General features: G+C 38.0%; 1 protein-coding gene across 1 annotated transcript in view; it reads right to left on the reverse strand.

The window, feature by feature from the left end:
• TSGA10 (testis specific 10) overlaps window positions 1–18,221 on the reverse strand; it is a 39,759-nt gene continuing 21,538 nt past the window's right edge. The window contains 9 exon segments of the mRNA XM_074572564.1: window positions 1–160; window positions 3,794–3,898; window positions 4,221–4,423; window positions 9,708–9,893; window positions 10,448–10,558; window positions 12,391–12,559; window positions 12,788–12,843; window positions 14,091–14,245; window positions 17,589–17,704. Coding sequence (XP_074428665.1) covers window positions 22–160; window positions 3,794–3,898; window positions 4,221–4,423; window positions 9,708–9,893; window positions 10,448–10,558; window positions 12,391–12,559; window positions 12,788–12,843; window positions 14,091–14,245; window positions 17,589–17,704 — 1,240 coding nt within the window. The 3' untranslated portion in view covers window positions 1–21.

Consider the following 18,221-nt stretch of genomic DNA (forward strand, 5'->3'; position numbering starts at 1 on the left):
ACTTAAATGTTGTTGAACCACTTATCCTTCCAGGGACCAGTCCAGAGACCAATCAGGAGGTTGATGATGGGAATGTTCAGGTGATGATGTTCTTAACGTAGAGCTTAACTGATACGAGATTGTACGATTCTGACATCGAAGCTCCTGTACAGCACGTTCCCTAAATAAACGTTATTTTACAGTGAGACTAAGCATTTTTCAAAAATCATCAAAATTATCTCATAGTCATGATTTTTTTTCTTTTTAAGATTGTTAGCTTTTTTATTTTAAAAGGAGACATGCTGTTCATCATATACTTCTCTGAAAGACAGATTAGTGACTCTTTTTTAATTACTCCCTTACTCAGATTTAGTGCTACATATCCATTGTCTTTATTTTCCGTAAAAGACAGAAGCTAGCCATGGTTGCTGCGTGTTAAACTCTAAAAGTTGTAAAAATCTCTAGGGAGGAAAAGCTTAATTTTAAGGTTATTCACAAGTCTGCAACATAAGGACAATCACTAAAATCAGTAATGACATTAATGTGAGACCAGTGTTGCTTGTGGTATTCTTGTGCTGTTTGAGTTGGCAAGGCCAGTGGACTAGAGTCTACCTGAAGTGCCCTGAAACTGATGGCTATTTAAGAGGTGCTGGACTCCCTAGTGGGAAAGTTGTAAAATGGTAGCATAGTCATTTTGACTGCAAGGGGTGGAGGCCTGGGTACTGGATCAATCCGTAACTCCTGCATCTGGGGGTACAGGGAGGAAGTACACGGGATTGGATAATACACTGGAAAATTGTGGGGGTACATACTCACCTGTGATCCTGGTTTCAGGATGCCAATTGTTTACATAAGGAGGATCTAGTCTATGTGTTGAACTGGAAAACTACTAGGAAGCATGGCTACAACAACCCCTGAGTTTCAATATATAACCCCTGTAAAACTTGGACAATGGTTCATTATAAATGAATGAGTGTATTGGGAGGATGGCACTGAGCCAGGCTGGAAAAAAGTACTCCAAGTGGCCCAAAACCTTGCAAATGGAGGTATAACCAGGACTGCCCGTGTGATATTGAACTGAAACTGACTCCAGCGTGACTTAGCCGTTACCACAGACCCACCTGTGGGGCAGAACACTGAAACAGATCACCAAAACCTGCAGGAGATGGATCAGATCCAGATCCACCAGCTCACAGATCTGAATCTACAGGCAAGAAAAGGGCTTGTTCTAGCAGCAGAAGCCCAGTGAGATGGTAACGATCTTCTACCTAGCTACCAACACCCCACAACCTCGTGCCTGAGGAGGTGTCATATGCACTGTAAAGACTATGGAACCAGACTTATCTACATTGACTGCTAGTCTTACTAGCATTACTGCTTTTAAGGACTTTACTATGTCTTTACTATGTCTTTAATGGTCAAGATGATGCTGGCAATGGTGGAAAGTCAGCTCTCACAGGTAACATCGCCCAGTAGAATACCAAGTTTGGGTGTGAATGTAGCAAAGCTGTGACCAACAGGGAAAAATAACCATGGGCAAGTTTTTTATTTGGGAAGAGACTGTGGCAGAGAAAGGGAGGTACAAGGGCAGCAAAAAGGAGGGTCAGGAAACAGAAAGGGATAAAAAGATATGCAAGTCATGTGAGTGGCGTTGTCCAGGGGTGTCTGACAGTCAGTCCCTGTGCTTGGTCACCACAGCCAGAGCAGGACAATAAATCAAATCTGTTGTTTCCACATGAGTACAAACTGCTCCTGCAGTCAGGAGTGTGGGTGAGATAGGGAGGTGCTTTTTCTGAATGGTGAAGAAAAACCCAGACAGATTGATTAAGTCTCCTAGTATCACTGTGTTGGTGCTCATTCAAGGCCTGACAGCGTTGGCACTTCCACCTCCTAATTTCAGGCATTATTTCATTCTGTGTCAGGACAGTAAATCAATATGACTAGCTAAGTCAGTGTTAGGACAAGGATACCATCTACCCACTTGTTTAAACTGACAACAACAAAAAAACAGTCAGTACTGACATCTGCTGCTTCCATTATATACTATCATGATACCAACTTTAATGATAGTATTTTTCCTCTCTGGCTAATTTTCTAGTTTTCACTTGCCACTACCAGAAAAACAGATTGGCTGTAAGAAGACAACTTGGGGCTTTAATCCCTTTCCCTGGAAACAAGAGAGATAGATACCTGCTCTTGTAAAGCATGACTTTCTGAGGAAAAACATAAAAGAAATAAAATTCTTGTGACATTTGTGGGATATTGAAGGGACACTGTTTTGATTTTATGAAAAAAGCTCTGGCCTTTCAAAGACAGCTAAATCTAATGTCAGCCTCAGATTTTTATACAAGCGCATTTCAGTCTTTGCTATCTAAGATTTCTGCATATTGTTTTTGCAACTGACTTACAAATTGCATAATGGCACCTAGCTTTGTTCCACTGTTCCAAAACAATTCAGATAATTATGTTTGTAATTCTCTTGAAGTAGAAGAGAAATTCTCTTCAAGAATGAAAACTGTTGATCTTTGCCTCAGATAGGCTCACTCTAATATCCGTTCTGCTAACCATCTGTAAACTAAGTGTTGATATTATTGCAGCTATAAACCACCACATGAGCAACAAATTATCCTTAACTAAGAGAAGAGATTAAGTGTGGAGGCTGATTCAACTTTCTGCCAATGAACACTTCTAGAAGAAACACTTGCAGTCCCTACCAGGGAGCACCCATATGCCGTGAGATGGATGCCTGACACAGGGGGAGTAGAGAAACAACAGTCTGAAGAAGATCGAGTTTCTTTTAAACAAAGGTACCTCCTGTATTAGCATACAGTCTGGCTCATTCTATTCAGCTGAAGAAGCACAACTGATGCCACCTTTTAGACTGACTTGCACATCTGACCCAACCCAGTTTAGCAGTTTTTGCCATGAGTTCAGGGTGAAGGAGAATCCAATTTCAAACTGAAACATGCACTGAGACATTTAAGAAATCCATCTTTAAAAGACCTAACATCAGGTATAGAGATGTCCCCTCCAAAACCTTCATCATTACCTATGGGAGAACAGAGTATCAACAACTACAATTAAAGAAGACATCTGATTCTCAAACCTGTGCTATAATCACATCACTCTGCTTCTTTTTGTCATCTCTTTTACATACCCAAAATAATGCCTGACATGGTCATAATGGTAATATTTTATCCTCAATACATCCATGAAATAGAGATGTACTGTTGTTTCACAGATAAGACTATTTAAGACACTGAGACTACGTAGATAAACTAACTCATGAAGCAGGCCAGGGACCACTCTCTGGTACTGTGGCCAAATCATATGAAACAGCTTGTATGTATTATTAAATGCTCTTCCCACCAAAAAAAAAATAAATTACTTTGGCCATACTGATGTTTGGGGAACCATCCCTAGCACCTTCTGTGCCCCAAGCAGTATCTGGGAGAAGGCAGGCTGGTATAGGGCTAAAATCATTCCAGAGTGTGTACTAACAATTAAGCTGTATGGACAAGTAGACAGTTGTGTGGACCTCTCAAGCCAATGCTCTGACCTGGTTTAGGTCACTAGTACAAGCGTAGCCAAAAGGTAGCCCTTCATATCGCAGACCTAGTGGGCTATAAACCACTTGTCTAGCCAGCTAGTCACTGAATTCAGTGACATGAATAGCCTCCAAACACACAGGAGATGTACAGCAGAGCAAAGCCAAACTTTGTTGTTTATCCTAGTGATTAGTCTAAGTCTTAGCACTATATTGCTTTTCAGCCCAATTAGATGCAGGAAGCGCAATACAAAAACATATACTTGCCTTTCAAAGCGCTCAGTCCCCAGCTGTCTTTTGGTGACATCCAGTTCCAACTCTAGCTGAGCTGCTCTATTTCTGAGCTGAGTAAAATCTTGACTTTGCATAGTGCTGTAAAGTCCATAAAGTTTAATTAGATATTAACTATAATCCTCCAAGTATGTTACCAAATACAATTATCCAAAATTAAAAGGGCAGCTATACCATGCCATTGAGATTAAGAACATTTTTTGGAGTAAAACATAACACTACCCAGAAAAGACTAATAGGATATAGCTGGGGAACCAGAAGCAGGTTTTTGGTATCTTCTGCTGGTAAAGAAACCGAGGTACATTGGCCATTTGAAAATGCATCTAGAGATAAAAACATTTGTGTGTATATACACTTCAGAAGAATGAAAAAACCTGCAATATTCTGCTGGTCATTTACTCACAGTTTATTTTCTCGTAAGGAAAGCTGTTGCTTGAGAAACTGAATTTCAGAGTCTTTTTCTTGCTTTGCTATCTGTGACTGAAATTCTCTCTCATGATTGTACGCAAGCAAAGATTCCAGGTTTTTCATAGATGCTCTTTCATTTACCAGTTGTTTTCTCAGCAGCTCTATTTCAGAATGGGATAACTCACACTTGCTCTGCAGCTAAACAAAGATTTTAAAGTTTTATCTATCTGTTATGGTAACTTAAAAAAAAAAAAAGGCGAGAGAAAAAAAGAAAAAAGGAAGTCTGGGATGTAAACCCAAAATTTGCTCTCACTCCGCTGATGATTAGTGTTACATTTGCCTTCAGTAAAAATCCTGTGTCAGATTTATAAATTCACCCAATGTATATATCAGAATATAAATGTACTTGGTAGAAATGATAAAATGCTATGAAATATACAGATCAATGGGGATACAGACTGTAGACAGAATCATTAAAAAGAGGAGGGAAGTTCTACATTTCGTTGAGGCAAGAAACATCCTGTTTGCATGCAGTAAATGACAGCTGGTGTAACAAACCAATATCTGGATCTCCAGCAGAGTGAGATTACACTTATTTTACTTAAAGAAGCATCAAGAATAAATCTGGGGGAAAGGGAAAATTAATAAAATCCAAAATGAGATTAAGCATCTATGTATCTTGGGAGAACCTGAAAAGGGAACAATGGATGTACCCGAGACATAACTACACAAACAGAGGGGGGAAAAAAATCCAAACAACCCCCCCCCAAAAAAAAAACCAAAGCAAACCAAAACAACAAACCCAGAGATGATGAGTCAGGAAAATCCATATGGAGTCAGCTAGAGAGACACAAAAACCTGCCTGTTTTAATCTTAGTGTAAGCAAGCTAGATGCTATTTTTCTTCATCTTTTCATATAGAATCACAGAATCATAGGGTTGGAAGGGACCTCTGGAGATCATCTAGTCCAACCCCCCTGCCAGAGCAGGGTCACCTACAGCAGGTTGCACAGGAACACGTCCAGGCGGGTTTTGAATGTCTCCAGAGTTGGAGACTCCACCACCTCTCTGGGCAGCCTGTTCCAGTGCTCTGCCACCCTCAGGGTAAAGAAGTTCCTCATGTTTAGGTGGAACTTCCTATGCTCAAGTTTGTGCCCATTACCTCTTGCCCTGTCCCCAGGCACCACTGAAAAGAGCATGGCCCCATCCTCCTGACACCCACCCTTTAAGTATTTATAAGTGTTGACAAGATCCCCCCTCAGCCATCTTTTTTCCAGACTGAAGAGACGCAAATCCCTCAGCCTTTCTTCATAAGAGAGGTGTTCCAGTCCCCTCATCATCTTGGTAGCCCTTTGCTGTACCCTCTCCAGCAGTTCCCTGTCCCTCTTGAACCGGGGAGCCCAGAACTGGACACAGTACTCCAGGTGCGGCCTCACCAAGGCAGAGTAGAGGGGGAGTATGACCTCCCTCGACCTGCTGGCCACACTCTTCTTGATGCACCCCAGGATGCCATTGGCCTTCTTGGCCACAAGGGTACATTGCTGGCTCATGGTCATCCTGTTGTCCACCAGGACTCCCAGGTCTCTTTCCACCGAGCTGCTCTCCAGCAGGTCAGCCCCCAACCTGTACTGGTGCATGGGGTTATTCCTCCCCAGGTGCCGCACCCTACACTTGCCCTTCTTGAATTTCATAAGGTTCCTCTTTGCCCAAATCTCCAACCTGTCCAGGTCTCTCTGTACAGCGGCACAGCCTTCCGGTGTGTCAGCCACCCCCCCAGCTTTGTGTCATCAGCAAACTTGCTGAGGGTGCACTCTGTCCCTTCATCCAGGTCATTGATGAATATATTGGACAGGACTGGGCCCAGTACTGACCCCTGGGGAACACCACTCGTCCCTGACCTCCAACTAGACTCTGTGCTCCTAATCACAACCCTCTGAGCTCTGTATGCATTTTAGTATGTCTAACAACCCTCTGAGCAAAATATGCATTTTAGTATGTCTAACTGAGTCCATTTGGGGTACTGCAAACACTTTTATCTGTATTTTACTCAAACCTAGTTTACATTAAGCATAATATTGTTCACCCAAAGGTCATAGTAAATCTATGAACTGAGACATCTTACCAAACACCCCACCTCTCCAGCACATTCTTCAGCATTTTCAGAGGATAACCATTTGTGTGTTCAAATCAGATACTGAGAGAACTAAGGTCACAGGCCAACAGGGAAAAAAGAAGAGGAAGGAAGAAGAAGAAAAAGACCACACACACAAAAGAAAAAAAAAGCTTTTTTCACTTTCCAAAGCAAAACTCAAATTATTTGGTTTTACCAAGCTAAAGTAAAAGATATCTTCCATCTGAAAGATCCAATTTTCTACTGTCAATCAAAAATCTAGTTCCTTTGCCTATAAACAGTTTTACTATTCTACTTTTGTATCTCAAAACAAAAGAATACTGAAAGCTGTAGACAGCATAAATTATAGGAAAATAAACAGTATTAGAAACACTGAAAGAACAATATTATTCAGCATCAGATTTAATTTCCACTTCTGAATATACATATACTGCAATCTAGTAATGCAGATTTCTGCATTGGAATACTATGATGTAAAATAAGAGCCCTATCTGAAAGTTATACATGGCTGATGAAAGACGACTGGTTGAAAGGTATGAAAAAGAAATAGTGAAAATTTCCCAACCTCAGACTTTTTTCCAACTCTCCAACTGAATTTCTGCATTTTTCTCTACTGAAACTGTTGCTACTTTCCACAGTCCCAGCAAGTCCCTTCACTGACAATCTCACAGAAGGATCCAGGAAGCTTAGTCATATTAGATCTCACAAAAGCTTCAGAGAAATGTCTTATGCTGGAAATCTTCCCTATCAAAAGCATCTTAGAGGATTCCACAAGCATACAAAAGACATCACACACATTTGGCTGGATCAAATACCCAACTGTCAAACAGCAGCTTTACCCATGGCATATGGAAATACCATAAAGGTCAAAAGAGAATGCTGGAAGCCTGTAAAGAACAAGACATTATCTCAGGTGGAGCAGAGAATGGACAGGACAGTGACAGAATCATACCGAAAATATCTGAATGATCCGTGTATGTATGAACAATTTTTCAGAGTTTATCCAAGCTGAGGTTTTAAAGATTCGCCTATCAAACATTAATTTTGTAGGTTTCGTAAAAATCAAGGTCAACAGAAATTTATTTTCAAGGGAAATTAAGGAGAGATTATTAAAGAGATATTGATACTTCCTAAAAGTCAAGCATATTTAAGTCCACGTCAAATTTCTTTACCAATAAACTACTCCAGCTATTCTGCTTACTTAATGACTAGATGTAAAATCCAAGACATTTTTCAAGAAAACAATCAGTAATTTTAATTCCTGACTCGTGAATATTCATAGTAAAACCTTGCAAAGCAGTGAGTTTTCACACAGTATACAGCACACACCCCTGAGGAATAAGCCCCTAAGGAATGCCAAATTAAATGTTTAAAAAATTGAAACACTAATCATCAACAGGGATTTCTTTGATCATTCTAGATCCCAAAGTAGATTTAGATCCCTTAAGTATAATGGTAACATAAACTTATTTTCCTAATATATTTCACATACCCTTTCCAACTTCTCTGCTGTGTAAGTTAACTGCTGATTTATTTAATTGTTCTTTGACTGCGTCTAGTTTAATGCAAAGTTTGTGTGTAGATGTGAGATTTGCAAGTATAGAGACTCTCTCGTGATGTATTTTTTGAAGCTCTCTGTTTTCACAAGAGACTTGCTTAAGGCAGAAGTCTGAGACTTGTATGCTGCTTTTGTTGTTACATATTACAGTAAAGGAATACCAGATAATCAAAACTCTACTGCAAAGAAAATTTAAAACTGCTTCCAAAATCATACAAAAGTATGTCCATGTAATTGTGGTGAATTTTAAGAGGCAGCAGTCATTTATTCTAGAATAAACTTTAAAGTTATTTCTTTAAATAACTCCCATATATAAAAAGTAGAAGAGAATAGTTCTTGCTTCTGACAGCAAGACATTTTAAACAGCTACCGACATTTTAAACTTTATTCCTAGAATTCTACTCCTTCTGCAGAGCTAATAAGGTTCAAAATTCTGCCATGGGCTCCATTCCATTTTCAGATTAGACCCTCTTATTTTAACAATAAAATGTATTCTTGCCTGTAGATGATCAGTGAATGCTGAGATACCGTCACTCATGTTTATACTGCTGTCGCCCAGAAACTCAGGCACGACTAAGAGATGACAGAAGTCACACTAAAGAGAAGTCCACAAGCCAGCAGTGGCAGTTATGACTACAGGCATTCAGAATTTTTCATATTCTAAATTAACATAGCCTAGGTTTTCCCTTTTTGACAAATGCCTGTACTTTGCCCTGTGACACCTGACCTGTATTTCTGGTCACTTTTAACTACTTAATTTTCAGTAGATGGCAGAATGAGTCTGAGAGGTTGTTAGCAAAAGTAAAGGGAGAGATAAAGTACTGTGTCTTCTTTGAAGGATTTCTTAGGAATAGACCAAAAGAGATAACTGTGGGAGGAACATGTCACATTAATTCTAGCTCTGTCTTGCCTAAAAAAAGCACAAGGAACACAGGGCACTGCTAAGCATGTTAAGATTTTTTTAATAAAAACTTTTGTGTTTTAGATATGTGCCTTACACGTAACTGCTGTAAACCTGAATGTGATATCCATCTGGAATTCTGACTCAATTTGTTGACACAGTTTTCATGAAGAGGCCTGTTTATTGCGATACTTAATAGCAGGCGTGTGGGAAGGAATTAGCAGGATGAAATCTCTACTCATTTGAGGCTGGCTGGACAAACTAGGACCATGTACCAGTTTTATTATATTCAAAAAGTATCACAATCTGCCACACAATCTTCCCGTGCTGTTTTGCTACTGTTATGTTCTCATTCATTTCCTGAATAGCAGCAGCTCGGTTCCTCCTGAGTATCTAATGTGCACAGGTAGTCCTCAGTAGCCTGTGTGATACTCATGAAACAAAGATGATCTGCAACAAAAATGGTAACAACCCCCAAACCAGAAGATAAGTTTATCTGTTCATAATGCATTTTAAAAGCCATGCATGTCTCTTTAAGTTCTTCAGATTTTCCGAGGGGGAAGAGGATCTCTGGGACACCTAAAGCAGTGGAAAGAAGGTTGAAAAGCTGGAAGCAAGAAAAACAGGGACAGGAACATAACAGGTGACAAAGCACTGGGTATGTATCAGGTATGCTGTGGGGTTGTGTGTGACATTATGCCTTCAGTCATTCCAAACACGAGAGCATTTTATAACTTTTTTCCTTGAAATATGCTATTATTTTTTGAAGATTTTTTTTTCCAAGAGTGACAAATGGAATTCTAGTTGTTAGTAAATAAATTCAAACTCTACACAGTTCATTGTAGCAAGTATGTCTAAAAATATGAACTATGAAAAGAACAATTTCAACTTACTTGCTCCATCTCTGTTTCAAGGGACTCTGTTTTCTCTTTCAACCTGTGGTTCTCAGACTCCGCACTGATCAGCGCCCGTCTAATAGAGCTACAATCTGCTTCTGCTTGATGGCATTTTGCTTCCCAGCTTTCTCCTCGCTCACATGCTTTGTGGTAATTCTCCAAAAGCTCGCAGTTCTCTCTCTCCTAACAAATAAAGCTTGTTTGTTTAATAATTTAAAATGAGCTTCACAAAACAGGGATATCTATAGATATATATCTACGGGTATGACATGGTATTGGATATCCTCTTTCCATTGAAAGCTTTGCCATTTAGCCAAAACATTGAGAGAGTTCTCAGGAACCAAGATGGCTGCATTTTAATGCTCAAAAGATATCTGTTAAAAATGGATAAATTAACATTACAAATATGAGGTATAGCAATATATCGCAGAAATATTTTTTACTACTAATCCCATATGTTAATAAAGAGAATCCCAAGTCTCTGTATTATTCACTGTCCAAGTTCTTACGTTTAATAAACACACACACACATATATATATAAAAACACAGTGAAATAAACTTCCTTGCTTGTGTACTGCAAAAACAGCTAAGAAAACATGCTCAAACTATTAAAAACATGTTAGTAGAATGCAAGTAAGTTTCAGCTAGGAAGAAATGCTTCCACAGAAGTATAGTTAAAATTTCATTTTTAGTGAAAACAACAGCTTTTATTAACAGGTTTAAACCATATACCCACTTTAGACTTCAGTACACCCTTCAGCCTGACAATATCTGTGTTTGAATCCTGGGCTTTCAACTTCATATCATCAAGCTCATTCTGGTACTTTGCTAGTTTTTTATATAGTACCTATGAAGAAAGATTTGTTCCATAAGGTTAAAGTATACTGTTTGTACCTTTACAAAAAAATAGAATTAGCATGTATCTAGCGCCTATGGCTTTATTAACAAGTTATTTAAAGGCTATATACAATTTAAACCATGTATATTTCTATAAATAAAATTTCGCATATGTCAAAAATATTTGCCTTAAGTGGTTATCTCCTAATCAGGGGAAACAAAGCCACACGTATTAGGAGACTGCACCCAGTTCTGGCAACTATTGCTAAGAAACAGAACAGAGTGAAGAAAAATCCTGCAGAAAGGCTGTCTTGAACTGCCCTGTTCAGAAACCCCTCCTTCCTTACAAAATTACTATGAGAACACTAAGCTGCAAGAACCAGTATATGTGGGATGGGGGAAAGTAGGCTATGGAGAAACTCCTGTTCCTATTATGAAAAGGCTGTGAATTGCTGAGAAAGGTTCTGTGAACCCTTTCAGTAAACACAACTGAAGAAAAGGGAATGCTACTTTGACTACTTTAAATATCACCTAAATTAATGGAAGAACCTAGAGGAACCATTACGTATTATAGATGCAAGCCCATTAAAAAGTAGTTGACCCTGTGGGGCTAAAACTTTTTGTTTCTATCTGCTTCTACAAGCATCCAGGCATTGCAAAGAAAACCATGAAGCTTTTGAAGGTAGCCAGAAGCAACAGGAGGACCACATCAGTATCAGCTGTGATTCTGAGAGAAGGTAAAGAATAGCGATTCCCTGGAGTAATCTCAGCAACCCATGTTTCTAGTGGCACTCACTACCTACCTGTGGTGGTTAAAGCTACTAGGACCTCAACTTTTCTAGCATAGTCAAGGAAGGTGCTAAAGAGAAAAGACCAACGTGTTTGAGAGAAGAGTTATTTAGCATGGGAGCTGTCTCACATAATTTTCACAGCACAGAATTAGGCACCCAAACTATTTAGCTATGCTTCTCTATAATGAAGGGAGAGAGGCAGATAAAATGAATCACTTTAAAAACTGGGATGGGATGAATCTCCTTCTGGAATACTCTTCTTCACTTAAAAGGGAGCCTTAATAACTTAAAATTTTTATATAGCTAAAGTCGCATGAAGTTAACCTGCTCCTTCAAAACTTGGTAGTGCTTCTAGAGGAAGAGAAAGCCAGGTGGGCAGAAAGTATTTTCTAAGACAAAGATATCCTAAGCAGTAGAATAAGTGCAGATAAGAAAGAGCAAGTATCAGAAAACCTAAATGAAGGCAAGAGGTTGAACAAAAAGAAGAAAAAACCCAGAACATTACACAGTGATGAACTACTGCAGGTATTAAGCTTAATTTCTAGCTGCTTGGAAACGTGTGAACATTGTGTGTGATAAATAACACAGTAGATAATGTAATTTATAACCAAATATTGCTGGCATCTTCCATCTAAAAGCCACTTTAATAGTTTTGAACCTTATTAAACGGTGTACTGTGTTAAATTATTAGCAAGTCAAATTCATAAGCTTGTAAGTGCTCTAGGCCAGTCACAGCACAATATAAGAAATACTCGCTGCCTCCTTTATAGTACTTTTCCATGTAAGCAATAGTTACAACTGCCACAGTGTTTTTACATAAAGATCAGAAAAAAAACACGTTAGCTGTTCCTCAAGATAAACATCCAAACCGTTACATAAGTGGTCTTCCTCATACAAGTGAGCTGAGCAATAAGGGATAAATCAGAGTTTGAACAATGAGCTTAAAAACTAGTTTGCAGATTTATTTCAGATGAAGGCACAACAATTCTATGCACTACTTGAAAACTATACAGTTTTCCTTTTTAGTCAATGGTTCTCTGTACAAATATACCTGATTTTCTTGCTTAATATTAGAAAGATGCTCTTGTAACCTGTCATTCTCCTGAGCTAATGTTTCTCTGTTCTTCTTAGTCTGTGCAAGTTCTTTGTTGGTTTCGTGTAGCTGTTGATGCAAAGTGGTGATATCTTTCTCATAGATACAGAGTGCTTCAGAAGATTTTCTATACAGCAAATAAAAAATACTTCAGGTATGACAATATTGCCCAACCAAATACAAATGATAGCTTTTCCAGTGGTTAAGTTTGCAAGTCATGAAACAAAGCTGTAACATTTTAATAGTTAATAGAGTAAAGAAATATTTATCCACTAGCACATCCTGTGATTCAATTTTTGAATTAGTGCTATAAATTAATAAAAATTTAATAATATTCTTGACATTTCATCCTTACTTTGTGGAATGCTCCATCTCAGAAATCAGAATCTTGAAATCTGAAATTACATTCTCCTTGAAAAGAAATACAAAATAAAATAAACCTCTCACCACTCCTCAGTGTAAATGGAAAAAAAAAAAAAGATTATCCATATTTTTCTTTTATTCAGCTAGCTGATTAATTTAACTATTTAATGCAAAATGGATTGTGGTTTTCCAAGTTTCAGCCTATACTGTTTAGAGCTGAAAATTCTGATAATCTAATTTGGCAAATAAAAAAACAAATATTAGTGTCTTCTGCAGAATATAAAAGTTTAATTAAAATTTTTAATTCTTTGTCATTCTAAAAGTAGCATTTGCCTCACCCTCCCCAAACTAAATGATGTCTTCTGTCTATTAGGTAAGTTATTACAGCTTTTCTACAACGAATAAACTACCAGAGTCTGGTGGTTTGTAATGGATAAACCAAGAATTCTGTCACTGTATTTCCACAAAGTGTATCACTTTACTCCCTTATATTTGGATGCTTCTTAATAATGAAGTATGGATAGCCTAAGGAAATGTCTTCCACTGGAGACACAAGAGGTGAGAGAGCGCCATCTCTTCTCTAAAATGGACACCATTTTACAATTTACAGTTTTTAAAATGCAAAGTCAGTGCTTATGGCAAGATGATTATAGCTTGTGCTGCAATAGATTTTCTTTAAGATTTTGTTAAAAATCAGTGCAAATTCTTGAATTAACAATCACAACAGTTAAAAAGTACCTTCCTTAGTTCATCCCAAATCAATATTCAGATGACTTAAGCTGAAGTGAAAAACAAAGTTTCAGAACTAAAAACTAAGCAGCTTCATTATATGGTTTGAAATCACACTAAGCAATAAACTGATGCTATTTTCTTAGGTAAACTAGTAACTTAAGGTGAAAAGAATATAATTCAGATGCTTTTTCAACGACAACAAAGGCAAAATTATTTGGCACCCTGCATTGCTAACATCAGTGGAGCCCAAGGAAGAATTTAGGCTAAATTTTATGACAAACAAAATATTTTATTGGCTAATTTGCTTTTTCCATTTCAGGAAAGTACTTAAAGACTACTCTCTTGGTAAGTATAAACCGTACAGAAGGCAAAACATGAGATGGTCAACACTGCTCAAAACTACTGCTGTTGAAGTCAACATCAGTTTTATTGTTGCCTTGAAACTGGAGCAGAACTAGGTCAGCACTGAGCACTGTTGCAGATACCAACATAAGATAGGTGTGATGACCCAACAGATTTTTTCCCTATTTATCTTTTGTGACTGTTTACATGTTAAAACATACTTTAATTGCCAGGCTTTCCTCAAAAGTAGCAATCTTCTCTCTTCCTTCTTTCACACAGTCTTGCAAAGTTGCATTCTCTTTATGAAGTTGTGCAATTGTTTCTTTCAAAGCACAGATCTCCTCTTGTTGTGCAAGACTTTGTCTTGAAAAGTTACCTGGACACAATCAGAAAGGTCTCATTTTTATTAATTAAACCTGTTTGAAATAAAAATTCTTTTGATACACTTCTAAAGCATAACAGAACATGGCAAAAACACAGAAAAAAACACTGAAGTATGTACCTTTTCAAAACATAAATAATCCGACTAATACTTATAGCACTGCATTCTTCCTTAGATCACGACTTCAAATTACTTGTCTCAAAACGAATCTATCTTTAAACAGCAAATGTTTAGATCATTAAAAATACCTCTCGGGTATTATAACAATAAAGGCTTAAACAGAATTCCAATAGACAGAAGCAATACATAGACGACAGTGTGTAGTGACTGATGAAATAAAAGAGATCGGTATCATCCAGTTTTTCTGAATTTTTTTTTATTTATTTAAATTAACTTTATGTAAAAATGAATAGGAGTAATACATTTATACAATTCAACACCACTTAAAAATTGCAAAGATAATAATGAAAAAAGCAATCCACTCACTACGAAATCAAATTCTAAAAGATGTCTCTCCCTGTCTTCATTCAGCTAATAAGGTGTTACACACTACATTTACCTTTAAATGGTCAGAGAATCAATTCTTATATGATCTACACACATTGCGTTCACAGAGGAGAAACACAGAAACCCTTCTCATGGTGAACCTTACATCTCATAAAAACCATGCAGGCTGCAAATTATTCTTTAAATATCAGTGTAATGGTGCTTATTGAGTGAGATTTATTAACCACTTCCAGGAGATAAAACATCCAAAGTAAAATGATCTGTAGCTCAGTCTTTCAGGGACATCATACCATATATCCACATTCTATTTTTTCCACAGAACTTCTCCCCATTTCAAAACACAAGATGAAAGGCGCTCAAATTTCCACTCCATAGTTTTGTATGTATGGCTCTGGGATCTGCTAAGATAGTGTTCAAACCTGTCTCTAAAGAAAATTCTGATGTAGCAACTAATCCTGGAAACCGTTTCCAGGCACATTAAGGACAAGAAAGTCGTCAGTAGTAGTCAGCAGGGCTTCACCCAGGGGAAGTCAAGCTTGACTGGCCTAATAGACAAGAGGAGAGCAGTGGATGTTGTCCACCTTGAGTTCAATAAGGCCTTTGACACTCTCATAAGATACTCATAGACGAGCTGTTGACATATAGGCTGGATGAGCACTAAGATGGATTGAAAACTGCCTGAACAGCCAGGCCCAGAGCGTGGTGATCAGTGGCACAAAGCCTAGTTGAAGGCCAGTGTTTCCCAGGGATTAAAACTGTGTGTAGTGCTGTTTTACATCTTCATTGATGATCTGGATAACGGGGCAGAGCATACCCTCAGGAATTTTGCTGATGACACAAAACTGGGAGGAATGGCTGATACACCAGAGAGTCGTGCTGCCATCCAGAGGGACTTTGACAGGCTGGAGAAAGGGGCTGACAGGAACCTCATGAAGTTCAACAAAGGGAAGTGCAAAGGTCTGCACCTGGTGATGAACAAACCCAGGCATGAGTACACACTGGGGGCCACCAGCTGGAAAGCAGGTTGGCAGGAAAGCTGGGGGTCCTGGTGGACACCAAGTTGAACATGAGCTACCAATGCACCCTTGCTGCAAAGGCGGCTAACAGTATGCTGGGCTACATTAGGGGAAGTATTGCCAGCTGGTGGAGGGAAGTGATCCTTCCCCTCTACTCAGCTCAGATGAGATATCTGGAGTGCTGGGTCCAGTTCTCATTTCCCCAGTACAAGAGAGACATGGACATGCTAGAGAGAGTGCAATACTAGAGAGAGTGCAACGAAGGGCCATGAAGATGACTGAGAGACCGGAGCATCTCTCCTATGAGAAAAAGCTGAGAGCCTGGAAAAGAGAAGGCTCAAGGGGGGAACTTATAAGTCTATATAAATACCTCAAGGAAGGGTGCAAGGAGAACAGATCTAGGCTCTTTTCAGTGGTGCCAAGTGACAAGACCAGAGGCAATGGGCACAACTTGTTACACAGGAGGTTCCCTCCGTACAGTAGGAAACATTCTTTTTTTTTTACTGCATGACCGAGCACTGGAACAGGCTGCCCACGGAGGTTATGGAGTCTCCTTCCTTGGAGATATGCAAAAGCCATCTAGGTGTGGTCCTGAGCAACTGGCTTTAGGTGTCCCTGCTTGAGAAGGGAGGTTTGACAAGATAACCTTCAGAAGTACCTTCCAGCCTCAACCATTCTGTGATTCTAAGCAAGGGTGTGTCATCATCATTTTACAGAGAAGGAATGGAGGCACAAAGATCAACTGAAAATGCTGTCTGATTATTCTGGATACCCAAACTATGACCTAAGAGACACTTTGCCAAGCTTACATTATTTTGCAGAAAAGAGAAGGTAACGAAAAACTTGGAAAACCCGATAATTAAAAGCATGCAACAACACATAGACTGACATGCCTATCAAACATTAAGTCCCTACTTTATGGTACCAGGGGTATTGGACATTTAAAACGAAGTATGTGGATTTTAATGTGGACAAAACATCGTTTTCTCTAGCCTTCTCACGAGTGGCTTAAACACCTTAGCCAAAGCATTAAGAAAAATTAAGTTCATTTTGAATGAAATGGTTTTTCATTTGAATGAAATATTCATCTTGAATGAAATGTTTAAATCCAAATAACCAGAGTTTGAAATTTGGAAGTAACAGAAAACAAGATATTTTAATAGCATAAGGCAGATCTAACATTAAATGTCATTAGCTATAGGTTAGCTTTATTTTTCCCTTCGAAAATTCAGCACTGCATTTGAGAACAGATTATGTCAGATTATTGTGATAATATAATATGTCACATATTATAGAAAATAATTAAAGACTCCTAACACAATACTGTTGTAATTTTGGAAGTGAGAACGTATTCCTTGGCACTACAGGAATACTAATTCCCGTATCCACCTTGTTTACTCCCATAATATAAAAAAGCTGCAACTTACAATATAGGATATATATTCTAAAGGATGTTTTCCTGATGACATCATCATATGATGCTAAGAGGTGCTACTCCCGTCTTAGTGGATCATAAATATAACTGATATGCTCAGACAACGGCACATTGGTACCAACACACATTGTTCAGCTGATGGTATGTACTGTCACTGAAACTTACTTGCAAGAGCTTTATTACATAATTTTAAAATGCAAAAACCTTCCTTTAATGAAAGAAAACAGAAGTTTTGCACTTGGAATTTTAAAACTGTCAAGAGTATATTTATTTGCATTCAATACTTTTTCTTTCAACTCGTAAGAAAAAAAAGGAAAAAAGTAGTAATATAACAATTAGCTTATTGAATTTTATCACAAAAACTGTATCTGTCACTCACCAATTTTTTCATCCAAAAGCATAATTTTCTTATGGGTAAGTTGCATTTCATGTCTTTTCTTTACAAGGCTTTGCTGAGTCTTTGAAAGACTCTGTTCTGTTTTTTTATTCAATAAACTGGAAAAGAAGAAGCATTAAACAGGAGAATTCAGAAGTTTATAAATCACTTTTTTTCCTTTTTGAAATGTCACTAAAATTGCAAAAGTTAAGAAAAAGTGTGATTCTTCTGTATGTTTTAGACTATTTGGGATATTTTACTAATGTAAACCTTAACTCTGGATATTAAAGTCTGAATGCCTCTATAAAGAATCATAGAAAAGTAAGAAGAATTTTTTTACAACAGGTGGACATAAAACCTTTTCAAAAATTATTAAAATAAAAATTAGCATTTGGGACATACACTGGAATGCTTGACCTGCCAAGTTATACCCAAGTCATACATTCAAATCATGTAGTAATATTAATGATTCTCAAACTCCAGAAGAAACTGAAGAGAACTATCAGCCTGGTTGGGAGGGAAAAGGAAAAGATACTTTAGTAGCAGCAACTAATCTTCAACAACTCAATTTTCACAGTATTCCTAAATCTGACAACAAAGCAGAAATAACTCAGGACTGGCTTTGCAACAGAGTTC

This window comes from Larus michahellis, chromosome 1 (genome assembly GCF_964199755.1).
Source record: "Larus michahellis chromosome 1, bLarMic1.1, whole genome shotgun sequence".
Taxonomy (NCBI): Eukaryota; Metazoa; Chordata; class Aves; order Charadriiformes; family Laridae; genus Larus; species Larus michahellis.